Source organism: Paralichthys olivaceus, chromosome 15 (assembly GCF_024713975.1).
Source record: "Paralichthys olivaceus isolate ysfri-2021 chromosome 15, ASM2471397v2, whole genome shotgun sequence".
In the NCBI taxonomy this organism is placed as follows: domain Eukaryota; kingdom Metazoa; phylum Chordata; class Actinopteri; order Pleuronectiformes; family Paralichthyidae; genus Paralichthys; species Paralichthys olivaceus.
Window position 1 is genome coordinate 14,247,615 of NC_091107.1, and position 20,149 is coordinate 14,267,763.

A 20,149-nucleotide genomic window follows, 5' to 3' on the forward strand; every position below is an offset into this window, starting at 1 on the left:
TTGATGATACACAGCTTTTTCTCATCACTTGGATGAAGTGGTTGAATATGTCTGTGCAGATGTAATATTTATACTATCACGATTATTATCCCTCAGACATTTAATCTGGAGAATGTTCAGGTTTATCGACCCACAGACGTTGTATGGGACTGTTTCTGTTGATATTAAAACATGACAGATTGTAACTGCAGCAGAGCCTAATCAGAAATACTGTCATGTTTGCAGCTACGTTACTGTTTTTATCTTCTTTGCAGCTCCTTTATAAGTCAAAGCTTTGTTTTGAGGTCTGATGATTAGATGGAAGTGTCACCAGCGTAATGAGGACAGGGCTTTTTACTGGATCAGCCTGTGGAAACGTCTTCACAGTGATGTAATCAGGGTTATGTCAGATTGGGCTTTGACACAACAAATGTGTAAGAAAGTCTGTGTTATGAATTGTTGCCATGGAGTTTGAAATATATGGGAATTTATACGGTTGGGGAGGTTTACTGAATTATGGGATTTGTAGTATCCAGTGTTTTTGGTGTTTGACCTATAGGGACCAACTCTTAGGGTATCTCAGCCTCTCCTTTTTAATATTTCTTAATTTGTTGTCTGAACTATGGAATTGCTAGAATACCCCTTTATGGGAAAATGAGTTATTTTCTGATTATGTTTATCCAAACACATGCAGGGATATTGGAGCTCATACTCCTAATAGACATGACTTATTGGGTTGTTTCTTGAATGCAAAATATGTTATTAAATATCATTATTATTAGAGTTTTTGGTTGAGATTTTCTTTGTAATATCCTTCATTTTGTTGTTATCTTTATTCTTGCATATTATTCCAACTTGATGTCTTCCATTGATTTAAAAATGTTTTTCTTATGATGGAATGCAACCAGAGAACCATGTGGTAGCGAACTGTTAGACTTGTCTCGGGTGCCATCAATATTACCCCTCCTCTCTCTCTATTTGTTGACCTATTTGTTGATTATCTGTGCATATGTGTGTGAATACAGCTGGATTGTGAGAGTCAGTGCATGGATTCAAACCTTCACTGTTCATTGTATAAATATTAATTGCAGATTGAGCAATTTTGATTAATCGTACCATTAATATTGACAATCATATTTGATGATTATGAGTGATTAAACAATTAAAAAATCTGCTCCTTCTGTGTACAACAGTCTGTTCATCCACAAATATACCATTACACAAGTTCTTATTGATCAGTTGGCGTGTTAACCTATAAGGCTTCAAAACAAAATGCATAAAGACCAAAGTCTGATGATGTTCAGTTTCATTTCCAGATGTGGTAGCAGCACTTGGGTCAGTTGAAGTGGTTGTTATTGCCAAACCGTTTGACAGGAAGACATGTTCAATCATTTAATGCTAATGTATTTCCTACATTTCATCCTGCAGGGAATTGAAAAAGTTCAGAAGCATTGTGTGTTTGCATGGTTGTTTTTTCTGGTTTACCAGCTTCAGCCTCATGACACACAGTGAGGGGTGGAGCAGCATGGGAGGAGCCCTATGTGATACAGTACATAAAAAACGTTGTCATTTCCTTTTATATAGAATTAGGATTAACCTCCTTTACAAGGGTTGAAGTGCTACAAGGGAACTGTCAAGATGTCATTCAGTGAAGTACTGACCATCATTGGAGGACTCACGGTTGTTTTCCAACTGCTGAGCATGACCTGGAGATGTTGGCGTGGGCTCAGACAGTTTGTTCTGGCAGAGGTTTGGCACATGGATTTAAGGACAAATGGACAATGGGCAGGTAAAGTCAAATAAAATATACTTCATGACAGGTTGCATTAATAGCAAAACAAACAATTGACAGTGTCTATTATTGTATGTGTAAGAAAAACCTGCCAGTGCCACATGTTGACAGTGTAGTTCATATGCATGTCTGTGGTGGAAAATAATTTAATCAAAAGTTAACAAACAAAAGGTGGCAGGAAACAGTGTGGGAATATTGACATTCTCTTTCAACACCCATCTGCAGCAGCACACCGCAGGCTTCCTCTCTGTAGGGCTTGCTTGATAAAGGATGTGATAAGCTGCTCACATTCTTCCTTGATGGGACTTATGCTTCTCACTGGCTGCAAACATTCAAAACCTTTGCACTTTGAGTCAGTTTTCCATTTTCAGTTCAAAGTTTCCCTGTAAAAGAAAAAAAACACTTATCAAGCAGCAGCAGTGTTCCCTGTAAACGTTGAATCTGCACTGCAGAATAACCAACCAATAACTAACATGCACGAACGTTACTTCAGCCGTGACTTAATGAATTCTATGGCAAACTATATGTCCAGATGGTAACTTTGACATTAAAATTTGTTACTTGACTAGAAGGTAAATATCTATCAAATTCAACCTAGCTGCTCAAATCCATTCATTGTAATATGCACATGTTCAGTGATGCAAACAACCTGGAAACAAAACTGATACAGTTTTTATTGATTCATGTATTAAATAAAGTGGCAACTCACCAAAACAAATGTGGACATGGCTGCAGAAAAGAACGGATCCCAGCTTCACATTTGCAGTTTAGCTCCTCTCAGAATGCAGTGAATGCTGTATGACACTAGTTACTCTGCAGTTACAGTAAGTGTTGTATTTTAGTAATACATTATTGCTCTGTTAAAAAAAAATCATTAATACTAAATTCAGAGATTTTCTATTGCTTTAGCAGCAAAGCTCAATTTTTTTTTTATCTTTTCACTTGGATTGATGAGCGACACAGTTTATAATCTCTGTCTCATTTCAACGTTTTGAAAAGAACAGCAGTGTTTCAGGAATAAAGACAGATTTTCAGATTGGGTGAATCTGAGAAATGCCTCTCTGCAGAAGAGTTTGAGAAATGAGTGTCAGTTTTATTTATGTTGTAACAATCCTAAAATGATACATTCCTGTGCTTCCTTCTCTCTGCAGTTGTCACCGGTGCTACATCTGGCATTGGCAAAGCTTACGCCTGTGAGGTGAGTCTGCAGCTTCATTCTCCAACCATTTCTTAACATTTGTATGGGAAGGGTGCCTATTTAAAGTTTAAAGGAGAGGAAAGCTGTCATAGAAGGAGTGTCAGAGTTTGGGTTGTTGATCAAAGGAGCAATCAAACCTGTCGGTCTGCATGTCTCCTTCTAGCTGGCACATAGAGGCCTGGATGTCGTCTTGGTGAGCAGATCTGACGATAAGCTGCGAATAGTTGCCAAAGAAATAGGTGAGTCAGGTACGAACAGCACTGCATGTCCTACTGATGTTATCATGAAAACATGTTTGACTCTTTTATCACCTTCAGAGCATCAGTATGGGCGAAAGACTCGCACAATCAGAGCAGACTTCACAGATGGCCACAGCATCTACCCTGCCATCGCTGAGGGACTGCAAGGCCTGGAGATTGGAGTCTTGGGTAAAAGAAAAAAAAGATTCAAGAGCAGAGGACAAACCACAGGATGTTATTGCCTCACATTGATATATATTTATTGATATAAATACATTTATGTTACACATGCAGTACTGAGAGTTCAATGAGATTATCAAATATGAATATGAGAATAGCAAATGGAGGCTCCTTCAGAAGGAACAACTATGACTTCACGATCATGGGGTTATTTCTGGGCCGGGTGCAGTGCCAGAAGATGCTGTTCTTACCTCTGTACTAAGCCAGGCTACCTGTTTCCAGTCTTTATGCTAAGCTAAGCTACCGGGCTGATAAACCGAAGAGCTTCATATTTATGGTGCAGACCTGAGAGTGCTGCCAAAGTTCCTTTGGCTGGTTAGATTACGCAAAAACCACAGGACAGATTATCAGGGAAATCCATTCTGTTGTTTCATGCATTGTTGCTCACAAAGACAGAGTGGTAATATTATTCAGATTCACTAATAGTTCACTAACTCAAGGTTAAGAAAGGATCAGGATCTCCTAAATTTGAATGAGGCTTCATAAGGAGACTGTTTGGTCATTCTAGTACTGTATGATTCATTTCTTCACATTTAAAGACCAATTTAATTTGTTCATTTAAAGAAATACTTATTAACGAAGGTTCTTTCTTTTTTCTTTGTAATCCAAAGTCAACAATGTAGGAATGGTCTATTCTGATAATTTTGCCTGTTTCCTGGATATTCCTGATCCTGAGCGGGTAAGTTTGTTGTTATAAATGCAAATCTCCTGAACAAAATGCACTGCGTGTTTTATTTTGACTCACTCAGATCGTGAGGAATGTCATGTTGGCCTGATTCACATAGTTTTCCATGTTCTTTTATTTCAAACAGAAAATCACTGAGGTTATCAACTGTAACATGCTGTCTGTCCCTCAGGTAAGACAAACAGTAAATGAGTGTAGTCGCCCACTAGAGCTGTAAAAAAGATGCTAATTTATATTATTTGATCTCAGATGACCAGACTGGTACTTCCAGGCATGATCACAAGGTACTGTCTTAAATATTCACACTATCACAGTGGGTCTGACATGATGAGAGAATAGAATAAGTAATTGGATGTTTGTCTTTCTCTCCTATGCAGAAAGAAAGGGCTGATCATCAATATTTCCTCTGAGGTCGGCGTACGTCCGCAGCCTCTCCTGTCGCTTTACTCCGCCACCAAGGTAGCTTCTCCTCCACATTCATTCAAACACACCCTGATCAGATCCCAAATTCACTCATTAGCACACAGCTTCATAACACGCTCTAAAATGCTCTGTTGGTTTGTAACAGGGATTTTTCTCCTATTCCAGATTTTTGTAACGTATTTCTCTCAGTGTCTGCACGCTGAGTACAAGTCAAAGGGAATTACTGTGCAGGTAAAGTATGCAACACAAGCTGAGTCCACAAACTCTTGTTCAGACTGAAGGTCAAATATGATATAAGCCCTTTTATGCAGTATCAGCACAGCACCCATACCATATGCAGTATATGATTTATACCGTTCGAAAGTTCATTAACTTTGAAGCATGACCTGATGTTGAACAACACATTTGTAGGATTGATTCTACCCACTGTTAGAATATTAAAACTTGTGCAATCATGGTGTACTGGAATACATACAGGTAGCTGCAAATGAAAAAAACTAGAATGGCCTGTATGTGCCTATATGATTTATTTTCATCAAGATCCATGAATTATTCTCTGGGGAAATGGTTAAAATGTTGAAAAGCACACTGTGTTATAATGGTAAAGATATGAAAATAAAATTCTTGGATCCTCCCCTGATCCAGATCAGCACCAAAATGACACAGGTTGTTTCCTGACCCGTACACAATCCATTCAGTTATTGATGTAATCTCTCCCAAACCAACAAACCAACATACAGTAGGACAGAGGTAATAATATTCAGATTCACAAGCGGTTCTCTAGGTTGCTCAAGGTTAAGAAATGTACAAAGATTCACCATCTCGTCATGTTGATTTAAAACGAGAATTTACTTGCAAAAATTCTCCAGTACCAGAATAGATCCAAGAAAGAATCATGCAGATACTTAAATATTGTTCTACCAGTGACACTTCATGCTTTTTTATAGTAAGTGAGACTCAATAATGCACATGGTGGCTTGATAAGACTGGGATTTGGATTACTTCACCTTCCCTTGCTATTTCTCTGAGGACGTCTTTCATTTTACATTTGAAAAAGAAACTCATTAGTGCTCTCTGCTGGACAAACCATGTGATAGACACTGTTACTGAGGCCTCACAAGTCAAACATGTCTGACATTTCTCTCCTGAACTTTCTGTGGCCAAAATCAGCTCAGCTCCAGTCTTAATGGTGTTGTGTAGCTTTAAAATACTAGAAATGCCACAGTTGGGAGAGAGAGGTAATTATTTCACTTTGCATTTTAAAGACATGGTGTGGCTGTTGACTCAACCATCAGGTTTAGTTCTTGTTGGAAAATTTGATTTCCTGGAGGTGCTGTGTTTGCAGAGATCCCCCAACAGAATAATGTATTTGAACAGAGACATTTAAGCTTTGGCCCCTGTGGCTCCCCCTGACTCAATAAATCTTTTTTTTTAATTTGCTGTATTTGAAGCTTTTCACTGTGCTTTGGATATTTCTGCACTGGACTAAATGTTTTTCAGTCTCATTGGTGTTTTTGATCAAATGTTTCGTTGTTTCAAGGGAAGTTTCATCCATGTAACTACAATGAATGTTTCCCCAGTGTGTGGCCCCCCTGATGGTGTCCACCAACATGACCCACAACATCGAAGTCAACTGCTTCGTGAAAAGTGCTTCAGAGTTCGCAAATGAAGCTTTAAACACCGTGGGTCACTCCAGCTACACCAGCGGATGTCTGTCCCACGCACTGCAGGTCAGAGGGATGAGCAACTTGTGATCACTTACAAATTGTCAGCTGCTGCAGTACCTTAACTTCTCACACCCTCTTTCCTCTCATCCGACAGAACGCTGCTCTCACAGTTCTCCTGCCAGACTGGTTGCGTATGTCACAATTCCTCATCAGGAAACTTCAATGCTTAGTAGAGCTGAATCACTGTAAAAGAAGAGTGTGTGAGGAAGAGGAGAAACTCAGGGAAAAGGAAGAGTAATCATCTGCACAGAAGCTGAAGTTCACTGAATGATTATTGATATGAATACTTACAGTATATATTACTGGAGGTCAAATACCTAAATTGTGTATAATATCATAGGATGGCAAATACTAATATATTTTTTTACATTATTGTATGCTTTATTTTTGCATTAACGTTTCAATTATCTGTACATCATATTTTATCTATCCATGTTCAACAGCCTTAATCCACTGTATTTTAATTATCATTTCTCTGTTACTGTATATATTATTAAACTTGACAAATACACACACACAATTTGTTTGTATCGCAGTTAAGCAATGTTTTAAGCATATAATCTGGAATAACTTTACAGTTACAAAGATAGTATCACGCAGTACATTTGGCATACGTTTACTCTACAGGATCATTAGTAACTAAATCCATTAGTAAACAAGTGACGGACCTTTAAGGTTTTCTTGTCAATGACTGACGTCTCAATGTTCACTACTTGAGATGGAATTTGTGAAAATGGCAAAACCAAGATGCTTTTCAGCACCTTTCCTGTTTCCTGCATCGTTCAATGTCCAAGGTCCAAAATCCATGCAGTGTTGAACACTATGACACAAAAACATGGGAAAAGTGCAGTAACATTTCATTCTGTATATAGTATATATGTTATAAGTGAGGAATGTGAGAACTTTTAATCTCCACTTGATCTAAATTGTCCTTAGTCATGAATGATGGTCCTATTTAATATTTTAGTAGCTTCAACGTAACCATCAGTGTGACCCTTTTGGTGTATAATTGCATTGTGAAGCACAAATTCCAATATTACTTAAGTTAGCACATAAAATAGCAACATTCATCGTCATTATGAATTCAAATGTACACAACAGGTCCCTTCGTGAAGACGAGTGAAGCACGTTCAGCAGCAGAAGAAGCGTCTTTGCATATGTGCACAGAGAAGAAACATCAGAATGCAGTTCAACACAAAAACAAAAAGCCACTTGACGACTTGGCAGGAATGTTAGAATAAAGGGGAGAAAAAAATCAATAAAAGAACAATTACTAAAAATTAATAAGACAATTATTTTAAAGCTGAATCACATAGATTTAATGGTCCAGTGTGTAAGATTTAGGTGAAAGGGATCTATTGTCAGAAATTTAATGTGGAATAATACTCATGTTTTCACTAGTTTATTTCATTTAAATTGTATGAATTGTAGTTTTCTTTTCCCCAGAAAAGGCCCTTACTTTAAAGGAAATACTTTATATTTAAATACTTTATATTTACTTTGAGGGGGTCCTCTCTACGGAGGCCACCATGTTTTTTACATTAGTCCAGACTGGACAAACTAAACACCTTTTGAGTTTTTTTATGACAACTGAAGCTACCACAGGTTCTTTATCATGTTTGGAAGGGGAGGGTGAAGTGAGGGGTATTTCAACACTAGATATCACAAAAATCTACACACTGAACCTTTAAATGGTAAACTACAAAACACAACTTATTTAGAATTTCATCCCTGAAATTACATATAGACCTTTCTATATTCAGTCTCTGAGAAAACCTGTAATGCTCAAAACAAAGTGTGTTTTTGTTCTCAAGAGCCTTTGACATATTTATCTACTGTATCTGAGAAGACAGGCCCAAAGCTAATGTAACGAGGTTATATTATATGAAAAAGAAGAAGCAAAAGTGTCAATTTCTTGGCGCAAGCCAGTTCAAGTATGTGAAAAATAGGACATTTTCCTAGAACGTGACGAATAAACCTGACTGCACGTGCTCAGAGATCAGTGTATGTGACCGGGGTGATGCCGTGAATCAGGAGCGTTGGCCCTAAACCATTGGATACTGCCTCCAGCTGAGCCACATACTGCTGTGACTGGCTGTGATGAGCAGGAGGTCGAGGTAAATACAGGAAGCGAACAGCTGCCTGCGAGCTGTGCTCCATTATCATACAGTTCACTGCCGACAGGAAGCCCTCGGACAGAGATTGCATCTGCTCTGTGGAACACTCTATGTCTGGCTGAGTGTGGTGCTGCACCACAGAGTCCCACGGCACGATCTTGATGGACGCCCTGATCCGCAGCTTCCTCAGCAGCTCTCGAAACGTCTCTTCGTTCACCACCCAGCCCTGGTCGCTGGACTCCGTCTCTACGTTCAGGAAGATTCTCATCCTCGCGTGGCGCCACTTGCTGGACATGTTGAGCACGCAGGCCATCTGCAGCAGAAAGAGGCTGCACACGTCCTCGTAATCTCGGCTGCCGGGCTGGAGCAGGTTGAGAGGCCACACGTCTATTGTCCGCTCTGATCCGTCTACCTTGCTATCTTTCCCTTCTCCTTCTAACTGGAAGAAATAGCGGCCGAGACACACGTTCTTGTTCATTTTAATGGCATCAGAAATGATCCCAACGTACTCTTCGGGTGACAGCCAGCGTGGGCTCTCATCGTGTCGGACTGGGGGGAAATGAGCCTGCAGTGAAGGCAGGTCAACGCCAAAATTATATTCTCCGTCCTTACTTTGTCCTACTGATGAGTCATAGAAAGCAGAATCTTGTAGAAAGAAGTCCTCGGGAGTGCAGCCGTCATAGAAACCCAAAATCAGCATGTTGGGCTTCATGCCACCTTGTTTGGAGAAACAGATGAGCAGAGTGCACAGGAGTCACAGAGTGCAGGTTAATAAATGATTGCGTGCATGATGGGAGTTAGTCGGAGCTTACCTAAACCTGTGATGCGCAGTAGATGCTGTGTTCCCTGTCTGACAGAGGGAGACAGCGTCAGATCTACAAACGCCTTCACCCCGAGTTTATCAACGAGGCTCAACCAGAAGTTATACTGCTGCTGGACCGGGTCTGATGGCAGCGAGTCTACAACAGAGACAAGCCAGGAGTAAACATACTGCATGGGTTTGAATAATACAAATAACAGTTAAGCCATGACATGAACTAGTACAGCACTCAATAGAGTGAATACCGCAACAGTCCTCTTGAATTCAATCAAGCTGAACCAGAGTTCTTCCCTGACCCATACTGCATCCTTCCACCTAGTTGTTTGGAAATCCATTCAGTAGTAATATTGCTTACAAACAGATAGGCATGAAAACATAACCTCCTTGGCAGATGTAACAACTTCACACAGTTCAGTGTCAGAAAATATGCAAGTAAATTATATTACATCTAGACATCGCAGTGTCCTCTAATGGACACCAGAGGGCAGAGAGGCAATGTGTGAGTTGGTGCACCAGTGATGGAACATGTCGGACAGTTCCTCCATGAATCCTTGAGGTGCATCACTTTAAAAAACTGAATATCTTTCTCACACTTTGGTAAAGATATGTGTCATTTTTAAGAGAATGCAAGGAGCTAGAGATTAGACTGATTTCAGAAAAGGCAGCCTGAGACACTGTGGTCTGATGCCACTGCGGTGCAGAGAGAAAATACTCATTAATAATGCAGGAGAAGCAGCAGGTGGAAAGTGAAAGCCCACGACTTGGCTTTCCATGATGGAGCCTCTGTGGACTTCGGGTCGGCCAATCAGAGCAGGTATGTGACACGCTTTTACATTTGCTGCTCATTTTGATCATCTGCTCTCAGACTGAACGATAAAAATAAACACACATGGTGCCAGGCTGATTCCATCCAGCAGTGACAGGCTTCCACACGCAGGAGATGGCCAAAAGAGGAGTTCAGTTTAAAAAGCAACCGTTTCATTCGGGCGAAGAAGCGAAAGAAAACAATGACAGTGATCTCATTTTGTCTGCGGTAATTAAAAGAATAAAAACAAGCTGGTTGAACAAGTGGGGAAGGGAAACAGCGAGAAAGCGATTTTGAGATAAAAATAATTTAATACTGTCGGCTGCAGATGGCCAGCATTGACCATCCACACAGCAATTACCCAGATCCCCCAGCTGCACGTGGCCCAGAACGTACAGCCCTCCCTTCTTCAGCTGGTTAACGAACAGGATGAGCTGACAAGAAGAGCGAGGGTTGGCCACCATCAGCAGCACCTGCGGCCGCCAGAACTTCACGTGGTCTTTCCTCACGTCCAGCATCAACAGATACTTGCGCACCTGAACAAGAGAAAAACAGCACCGTGGATGAGCTGTAACACATCTGATGAGTGCATGTGTGTTTGTGCATGTGCGTGTGTGTACCTGATGGAAAATGAGAGCCTGGCTGATATAGCCCCAGCTGCTGGTGGGCGACCTGTAGTGGAGGAAGAGGAGCAGCAGGAGCAGGAGGACGATGCTGCCCGAGGAGTACACAGGGTTAATGACGAACATCATGACTAAACAGCTCAGGATTCCCAGCAGGCAGGTGTGCCACGAGAAGAGCTGGAAGGTCGGTCTGCCAAACACACAGAGACAAAAAAAACTGAGGCCGCTGAACATGTGAAAAGCAGAAGTGGAGGAGAGCATTAAAAATGACAAACTGTCCCAGAATCCAGGTGATCTGTGTGACGTTGTGAACTGGTGCTAATATTTCTGGCTTTCTGATGTTGCTTTTACACCTGTACTCACTAAGAAAAGAGCCATTGGCTATCTTACATTTTTAGCTCATCTACTATAACTCTCACTTAAAGTGTAACTTCACCTCAACCTCTGAGCATCGGCCTTAGAAGTTCCAAGGCCATTTTAAACTAGGTGACCTTACAAGCAACTTTCAACAAATTGATTTTTGTTTAATACATTAAGCAGGAAACAGATATTAAAACCATTTATGTACTTAATCACATTGCAGAATCCCTTTTATTTCATTTCTTTCACCCTTTAGAATGACTGATCTTTTATTACCTGAAATTTGGTGCCGACGCCCACTCCAGAGCCAAACAGGCCAGGTCAACTGCAGCGAAGGCAAGCAAGTAGAAAACAGTCACCAAACTTGCCACAGCATTGAGCTCACCTGCAAACACCACACACTGACACACAAACACAGACCACCGGTTAGGACACCAAGGTGTTGTTCTGAAAGCAGACGACAGCAGAACCTCTGCTCACCTGGGCCAGGCCCCACGTGTACAGCACTGCCACCCATGGATTCCCTGATCTCGATGTGACGGTGGCTGGGGCTAATGGAAGACCTGTGTGGAGAACAGAAGTCTCTTAGAAAACGAGTCCATACGCAACAAAGGCACTGGTATGGTGGGTAAATGATTCATGCCTTACCAAAGAGGTGATCCAGGGCGAGAGCGTGGAGGATACGAGATGCACCGATCATAGAGCACATTGCAGCCGACAGAGAGGCGCAGTAGATCCCGATAGTAACAAGCGGTGACCAGAGGTTAATACGTTGGAAGAACCCATAATCCTGAATTAACAGGGTCCTAAAGAAAAATGAGAATTACAACAATTAATTGTGTTTTTAAATATCTTTTTACACATTATTAGACAATATTAACACTAATAGGAGTTATTTCCGACCTGTCACAGGTGGCGCTGACCAGGATGAAGAGGAGGACGTAGACGGTGAACGTGTAAAAAACAGCAATGATGGTGCCTTTAGGGATGGAAACACTCGGAGTCTTTAGCTCCCCTGCAGAAACATTTGGACAAAGGCATTTGCTGAATCTGGTGACCCTTTCAGTAAACACTAATCTCTTTCTTGATATCATCTTGTATAATGTATTGAATTCAAAGGTAAAAGCAGTAACACCATAAAATACTCCAAGTCTTGCATTCAAAATTTGTTAAAGCTAGGGTTGGTAATATATTTCTATACCACTTTTTATCTTATTTGTTGAAATTCTCTTCACGTCCCAATAGCCGGGGAAACATAAATGAACCGCTGAAGCAGAGATGATAGCCTCAGGTTAGCTTGCAGTTTTCAGGCAGCGCATGTTCATGTGTTTTGGGGGTGTGGCTTTGAGGAGAGGGCCGAAGAAAGGGGGTGGGAATAATCGGTTACATAATTCTTGCTAGCTTTTCCACGATTACCAACCCTTGCTTTAAGTTAAAGTATGCAAGTATATCAGCTTGATGGACTTGCCTTATAGATTTATTGAACGTAAAAGGTTAAAGTAACAGGTAACTAAAGTTCTTTAAAAAATTTAGGGGTGTAAAAAGGTGAATATTTCCCTCTGAAATTGAGGAGAATACAATTTGTTGCATTAAATGGAAATACTCAATAAGGGGCCAGGTACCTAAAATAAGTAAACATACTTATTTACACTGCACCATTGGCAATGACACCCTCCACTACAACATAATATTTTGTTATATCATGAAGACAAGCGCTAACCTGACATGTTGGCTCCGGCCATGATCCCAGTGCAGCTGGTGAACATGATGGCAAACACAGTGGCAAATGACATGACGGTGTTGGTGCTGTAGTCCAGAGAGTAACCAGCTACAGAGAAAAATGAGGAACAACAGTAGAACCTTTATTTGAGGTATAAATCACATCTGGATTTGCTGTTCATTAGACTCTCACATCAACACTTACAGCCAAGGTTGTTCCTCAGCGTGGTCGCACTGAAGCCTGTGTAGCTGGCGTTGTAACGAAGCGTCTGGTTGCCGGGTCCCTGGTGGGTGATGACGAAGTCCCGAGGCTTGACTGCCACGGAACTGATGAAGATGGACAGCAGGGACACGGTGACCACCAGCAGGATGGCGAAGGCGGTGCGGCAGTAGATGTTGGCGCCCACCAAACACACAAGCAGACACAGCAGGAGGACCACGGTGCTGTAAAGTACTGCGTGCCAGTAACCCTGAGGGAGCACTCGGATGCCCTGGGACACGGACGATTCTAAAACAGAATCTAGAGGTAAAAATCCAGAAATTACATAGTTGTTTATAAAGAGAAAGAAAATAAAAACTTACCAGGATCTGCACCAAATACGTCAAGTATGGCCTCCACAAGACCGAGAACATATTCTCCACATGCACACACTTTGGCCAAGAAGAACATCAAACCAATGCTTCCTCCAAACTCCGGGCCCAGAGAGCGACTGATCATGTCTGATCACATTGTGTTAAGGTATGTGATTAACTGCAGCAGTGGTCAGGTAACACATGAAGAAGGTTTGTTGGGTAAGGATACAGTATGCTCCACCGCCTTGTATCGCACCATTGGTGGAAATGGCACAGATGGACAGTATTGTAAGAGAGATGATGGTGTAGGCTACAAGAACCATCAGGAGTCCCTGTAACAGCCCCGCATGACCAACCACAAACCCTGGAAGAGAGACAGTGTCAGTGTTGGTCACTGCCGCACAATGACTCAGTATTCAACTGGAGGTAGTTCATACAAACATTCACTATCTACAAATACAGCTTTTCATTTTCTGATCTCCTCACAAACATGTCGCTCACCTGTTCTCAGAAACAGCACAATGCTGAACATGGACAAGATGGTCGGCACCATCACCCCGAAAAAAGTGTTCAGTTGTCTGGGGTTTTTCGTTGGAGTCTCTGAGCCGGACTCTGGGTTGGCGTCTGGCGATGCGCCACATGCCGCTGTGCCGCATGTCACCGCAGTCACAGACAGGCCGCACACCCCAGAGGGGATCAAAGGGGTGCGTTCGTTTGACATGGCTGCTGAGGGGGGGGGTTCAGATTAGTCCTCTTGCTCTGTGAAAAATATCAGGGAACACAGTTTTCAAAAGGAGTGAAATATTATCACAGAATTTGATGAACTGAAGCAGTGACAGTTTACTTCCAAAAGGTCAACGTCACAGAGACACTATAATGCATAATGGTGTTCTCACTATTATCAAACATCATAAGTCATGAACAGGAAGGAAGACTGTGAACATACTTCACATTTGGTCAGATATAGAATCAGTGACAGTAACTTTGGTGGTCACTTTCAAACTGTGGTGGTTCTACTATCTTCTGTCATAACAAACAACCATCACAATCAGCTTTATTGCCCGAGCATGTGAACACAGAGCAGGGATTTTACTCTGTAGACACAGCAGAAGAAGAACAACAGAGCTTAACAAAGTCGGATCTGTTTTATTAATATGTGGACAGGAGAGCTTCTGTTCCTCTGCTAGTTCGCTATAAACTCACTGGTTTTGCAGATGTTGAGCTTCAGGTGATTGTCGCTGCTGCACCATGTGATGAATGTCTCTATCGGTCCTCTGTGCTTCTCAGTAAAAATAGTCTCCAAGTGAAGACGGCATGTTATTCACTGAAATTATTCACCGGAATCATTTATACAATTAATAGTTTATTTTATTCATTCAATTACATCTTTGATACATATACTATATTGACAGGCCTTAGGCTGTATATAAAGATGGACGACTTAGCAGCTCCCCAAGGGTGAAGCCAAAGTGTCTCAACCCCACAAAGTGGAAATTCTAGTTTCCGTCAGTTGTCAGATTCATTGTTTTCTATTATAAAACCCTTATGTTACAGAAAAGGTGCAACAATCCCTGCTTTTTTTTTTGACAATTTTGTTCTCATGAAACATTTTCCCATATGTTAGGGACAAAGTTAAGCAGAATATCATACAGGCTCTATATAAAAATTGTTATAATTATATACCACATCTGTTTACTTGATGTTCTCCTTTTCAAAATAAATGTGCGCGCACACACACACACACCTTCCTGAAAATGACGAACGTCATGTTCACAGAAGCACTCCACCTATTCTTAAATAAACATTGGGTGTTTACTTTAAAGGGTTGAGAGCAGCTGAGAATATTAAAAATCTAAAAAGGTCAATCTCAAAATATTTGGGGGGTTTTTTGAGGCAGCAAATGTGTTTTATATTCATACATATGATTCAGTGGCTCAACACAAACATGAAATGCAAACAGGTTCACCAGTACTTCATGTGTCACTGACCTGCTCTCTTTACCCTAGTGAGTCACTTCTCTTCTACTCAAACATGCAGCACACGGGGACACCACGAGTTAGAGACTGGGAGGAACATTTACGACTGTAACCTCCTTAATGAAAGCTTACGCTCACACCTCAGCTTGGTATTTGCAGTCAGCTGATTCACACCTGCTTGTCTGCTTTTACATCTCAGCTAAGCAGCATGCCCTCCGTCCTCTTTATCTCTGACGCCAGCGTACACCTTTGCCATCAGAAAACATTGCCAGAATTTCCTTAACACCATGCAACCTTCTCTGCGAAACATTGGTCATGATCTATGGTCATGATGAATCACATGATGGCAAATGTAAATGAGGCCAGACGTTTCACACAACAAAACATGATTGGACATGCAAGAGACACAAGATTATCTCATGGAGATCACACCCTGAAACTGTTTGCTACACTAGATTTTGACATTGTTTTGAAAGTTGAACTGAAACTAAGCAACTGGATGGAAATGGGTCAGGGGAAGAACCCGTTGAATTCTGGCATAGATCCAGATCAAGGGGCGGATCCACGATTTGTTTTTTAAATTCTTTATCATTGTGAGCTGGGGAGTTTTTCAACATTTTCATTAATTTCTTAAAGACTTATTCATGAATCCTAATGAAAAAAATCTGGCATATTTAGGAGACTGATATTTATGAGCGTGTACAATTTGGTGCACATCCAAATAAAACCTGGATCTAGTGAATTCATAAGGTTTCATAAGAGAATGTCTGCACAATTGGATCTGGAGATTTTCCAAACATTTGCCTTTCACAAATGAAGAATGCAGCACGAAATCTTCAGAGTCAGATGTGTTAACAAGAAAATGTCCAGAACATTCAGGCGAGGAGTGAAACAGCCTGCAGGAGGTGTATAAAATCAGCTGCAGAACTCTTTCTCTTTGTTTCCAGCACATCTGACACATTGTTGACATCTTTGTCAGCCTTCTACATGAGTGGCACCTCTTTTTCACTGTAAGATATTTGCTTTGTTTTTACAAATGACACAATATCAGTATCCTGCTGTATTCTCACATGGACTGACTCAGATATTTTCTAGAGTTTATACTTCGGGACTGTCAGGACAAACTCCAGAGTCTGCAGTGAATGACTCAGACATTTGCATTCTCAGTGGATCCCCTCTGGTTAATTTCGGTAGAATATCTGGAGTTCTGCATGTCTGAAAGCAGCTTTAGGGGATCAGCTACTCAGAATACAGTAGCACATCATTTACTGTCTTGAGTCAAATACATGTGATGAGACAGACAACTCCATCATGGTGAGATGACTTGCCACGGGTTTAAACAAGGAAGTTGAATGTGCAATATGAACCACACACATGCTGTACATGTAGACATAAACCCCTTCACACCATTTTACGATGTCATTGCTTCAGACATGTGATGAATGAAACACATTGTGATCTGCAGAACTAGATACAGGAAAGATGAAACGCATTATGGGAAATTATTTTTTTCTTTTACCTGTAAAAAAGTTTTTAAAGAAGCCTTTCAGATAATGTCTGCTTCAATATTGAAGCAGAGTACAGCAGTGTTTCAGAAACAGAAAAAAACAATGACAATGAAGAAGATGCAGACACAGACATTGTGTCTGCTGACACGCTGACTGAGGTTCAGATCGTAAGAGATGTGTTTGAGGAGGAAGAGGAGGAGGAAGATGGGGTCAGGAGGATCTCAGGGAGTTTGACAGCTTTGTTGTTTGTTTGTTTTTAAATGGTCAAAGTTTAGGGAAAGGTGATGATTTGCAATGAAAGCTAAATGTTTAAGGTCTCATCCTCATGTCTCTATTTGCCTCAGAAGCTGAGAAATACATTTTTTGGAAACCTTGGCAATTCTGTCAAGTCTTCAGAAATCCCTCAGGTTTTAGGGGGTTGTGTTTTTAGACTGCATTTTAATTCTGCACCTCAGGTCTTAATGTGCTCCCTTATTGATTTTTATGTAATTTAATTCATATTTAACTTCATTTTATTTGATTGAGAACTGTACTGGATTATCTTTTCATGGCTGATTGTCTACGTATACTGTAGGTAATACATAGGTAAAAACTGAATTATGCAGCATGATGATGTAGCAGATGCGGCATTAGAAACTTCATGTCCTCTGAGGGGCAGATGGTAAACACATGGATAAATAATGCAGCTACACTGTTCTACTAATATTAAATATTTCCTGTGAGCCCATATTAAAGTGATTCACCTTTTTTCATCCATCATATTTCATTTATTCTGATTGTCTTCATTCTCTGAATGGTTTGTACTAAAAATCAAACATACAGACCAGCAGGGCCTAATAAGTGAGGCCCTACCTTTCTAACAACTTCAGTAAAACACATTTACGCCGCATTAAAAACTCATGTGATCTAAATATTAAACACGTGGATCAGAACACTTCTGTATTTTGGGGTGTTTGTTTTAGGTTCGTGACTCTTCGAGGTTCATGGGTGCTGGGTCAGGAAGTGGTGGTGGCGCCGCCTGCGGCTCGTACTGCTGTGATAAAGCAACGCACCCTCTCTAAAACACTCCGCTGCGGAGTCATTCAGAAACACGCTTGATTTCCACAGCGGGACGCACCCCGTGATGTTTTACTTATCTCCAATTAAAACACTGGAGTTTAAACTCACCTCTCCGGACCTCCTCCTCCACACTTCCCCCACGCTTCCTGCTCGGTGCAGCCGTCTCTCCTGCTCCCTCCCCGCGGGTCTCCTCTGCCTGTCTCCCCGGCTGAGGACGTCAGGGGCGGACGGTCGGATTCAGTGACCGGAGCGGGCCGGCGGACAGAGCCGAGCCGTGCCGACACTCGGATGCTGGCGTGCAGGATGTGATGATCGGCCCAATGACAACACAAGCAGCCATGACACGCCTGCTCCCTGTGTTATTTGTCCTGAGGTGTCACGGGGGGAGTAGACACCGCCCATGTGACCGAGAGGAGGGAGGGCACACAAAAACCAAACAAACCCAAATATGATCAGAGCAGGTAGTGCTCCTCCAAACTAACCACGCCCCTTTGCTACAGCGCAGTCAGACCTGCTCTCGAACTGTGATTTAAAATAACTTCACCGAGGAACATTACACACACGTTCTTCCACTGGTTCGCACTGAGGGGGACAAGAACTTGTGGATGTGATCACATGAGTAAAAGTTGTGATGTCGCCTGAACTGTAATGACATTTCTCCACACCAGGGGTCGCTATTTTGATAAAGATGGCGTCCAGGATGAGGAAGTGGATCATTATTTAGCAGCAGGAGGCACCTGATGTGTGTTTTTTTTAAATAATAGCTTTTATTATTTAAATGACAAAATATATGTTATTGTCCCAAATTTCTTCTTCGGTCATTGTGCTACAGCAGCTGCAGAACTGTACATTGTGTAATAAACAGCCAAAAACAGTACTCAAGGACATATTGTGTAAGACCCAGAATAATAATGCAGGATAAAAGTGAGTTGAATATGGCACCTGCCCTAAAAATAAATTTTGAAAGAGCTAAAATCTGATGTGTGCAATCTGCAAGTCATAAAAGCCTTCGTCCATTCTGATCCTAACAACAAACAACAAAAGAAATAAAAGAGATTGTGTTAAACACAACAAAACTGCAATTTACTTTTAAGTTGGATTAATGGTATGAAAGTAATAACATCACATACAATCAGTATCACTTGACTTCATGGTCTGATATCTGGATGGGGGATCTGTCTGTGTTTATCTGTCTGTGCTTCCACATATGAATTTTATAAAATCCCACAGTATATGGAATTAACAGTAATAGCTTTGACTGAGAAAATACACAGTTTATTGTTAGCTCTATAGCTTTGAGCAAAGTCAAACATAAGTGAACATATTTTGAAAATAGTTCCCTGATCAAGCACATTGTGTTACTCAAAAAATAACAAACATTCTGAACAAGTTTTCTTATTTATTGTTAATATTGTGGTTGTAGCTGCTTTTGAAACATGCTGTGAACTCCACATAATCTCCTGATCTCTCCATATATTCTCCTGCCAGCGCCCTACATTAAAAAATCTGGAGGATGTCTACGTGGCCGATGTAAGAACGCAGCAGGAGGATTCATAATGAGTGAGCGGGTGTGTTGATGATGTTTCTAACATGTAACCGATGCAATACAAACAGAAAGTATACAAATATCTCACCAGGGCAGAATGAATTACATCCTGCCTGTTGTTCCACCCCTCACCCGAACGCTCTGGAGATTTGTGTGTTGTGGTGAACATGCCTGAAAGGCAGAATCTATGTCATTCCTGAAATATGAACGGGACAGGTAAAATCCGTTCCCAATTCTGCAGACATAGCCTGGAGTTCATTTTTGTTAGTTTATCTAAAAGACTAAAAATAGATTATTGAGTGGAAAGGGGCACTTCAGGGGCCAATTAGATTTCAACTGGGGCCAATGTACCCCCCCTCCAGCCCCACCCATGGATTCGCCCCTGCACTGACTTGCAAAAACACTGGAAATAACTGTAGATGTGGTGAAGTGCAGAGAAGAATTATTGAACTATCATCATGCTTTTCCTTGTGGTGCTGCAGCCTGCAGGACGTGAAACGATCTTATATTAGAACATTTAAAATTAAAGGGAGGATTGATCTGTTTATCCTCTCACATCTACACAGTTTCCAGGCTTTCAGTCCACGTGTGGAGGCTGCAGGGTGGTGTCCTGATCTGAGGGGGGTCATGGGGTTTCATAGTATTTCATGGGTGTGGTTGAAAAGAGCTGCACGGACGGTTGAGGATCCTTCTGCAAACGCTGCACCGCGTGATCTGCAGCCTGGTTTCTGAATGATGATATTCAGAAGAAGAAGAAGAA

The 20,149-nt window shown here is 41.3% G+C and overlaps 2 protein-coding genes and 1 long non-coding RNA gene across 3 annotated transcripts; 1 reads left to right on the plus strand and 2 right to left on the minus strand.

Moving 5' to 3' along the window:
• Positions 1-1,545: 1,545 nt before the first annotated feature.
• hsd20b2 (hydroxysteroid (20-beta) dehydrogenase 2) lies at positions 1,546-6,667 on the plus strand. Its single transcript, XM_020085546.2, has 11 exons — positions 1,546-1,768; positions 2,923-2,969; positions 3,133-3,208; positions 3,287-3,397; positions 4,060-4,127; positions 4,261-4,305; positions 4,383-4,417; positions 4,511-4,592; positions 4,722-4,787; positions 6,137-6,286; positions 6,378-6,667. Exons 1-11 carry the CDS (start codon positions 1,618-1,620, stop codon positions 6,519-6,521), a joined length of 975 nt encoding a protein of 324 aa, XP_019941105.2. The 5' UTR covers positions 1,546-1,617; the 3' UTR covers positions 6,522-6,667.
• On the minus strand, positions 2,020-3,400 carry LOC138404858 (uncharacterized). Its single transcript, XR_011238619.1, has 4 exons — positions 3,281-3,400; positions 3,107-3,183; positions 2,481-2,584; positions 2,020-2,154 (listed from the first exon to the last, which is right to left on the minus strand). It is a non-coding gene; the product is annotated as an uncharacterized lncRNA (long non-coding RNA).
• On the minus strand, positions 6,538-18,306 carry slc12a9 (solute carrier family 12 member 9). Its single transcript, XM_020085914.2, has 14 exons — positions 17,952-18,306; positions 13,802-14,059; positions 13,530-13,664; positions 13,310-13,447; positions 12,933-13,235; positions 12,729-12,836; positions 11,912-12,023; positions 11,657-11,814; positions 11,489-11,571; positions 11,285-11,409; positions 10,646-10,838; positions 10,387-10,561; positions 9,213-9,359; positions 6,538-9,117 (listed from the first exon to the last, which is right to left on the minus strand). The coding sequence occupies exons 2-14, from the start codon at positions 14,019-14,021 to the stop codon at positions 8,276-8,278; spliced, it is 2,739 nt and encodes a 912-aa protein (XP_019941473.2). The 5' UTR covers positions 14,022-14,059; positions 17,952-18,306; the 3' UTR covers positions 6,538-8,275.
• Between the last annotated feature and the right edge of the window lie 1,843 nt (positions 18,307-20,149).

Excerpts from the sequence above, each read along its gene's own strand:
- hsd20b2 (XM_020085546.2), top strand. The coding sequence starts at position 1,618 with ATGTCATTCAGTGAAGTACTGACCATCATTGGAGGACTCACGGTTGTT. Across the intron at positions 4,418-4,510 it reads CTTCCAGGCATGATCACAAG|AAAGAAAGGGCTGATCATCA; the intron begins GTACTGTCTTAA and ends TCTCCTATGCAG. Across the intron at positions 4,788-6,136 it reads CAAAGGGAATTACTGTGCAG|TGTGTGGCCCCCCTGATGGT; the intron begins GTAAAGTATGCA and ends ATGTTTCCCCAG.
- slc12a9 (XM_020085914.2), bottom strand. The coding sequence starts at position 14,021 with ATGTCAAACGAACGCACCCCTTTGATCCCCTCTGGGGTGTGCGGCCTG. Across the intron at positions 11,572-11,656 it reads CGCCCTGGATCACCTCTTTG|GTCTTCCATTAGCCCCAGCC; the intron begins GTAAGGCATGAA and ends TTCTCCACACAG. Across the intron at positions 11,410-11,488 it reads ACACGTGGGGCCTGGCCCAG|TGTGTGGTGTTTGCAGGTGA; the intron begins GTGAGCAGAGGT and ends TTTGTGTGTCAG.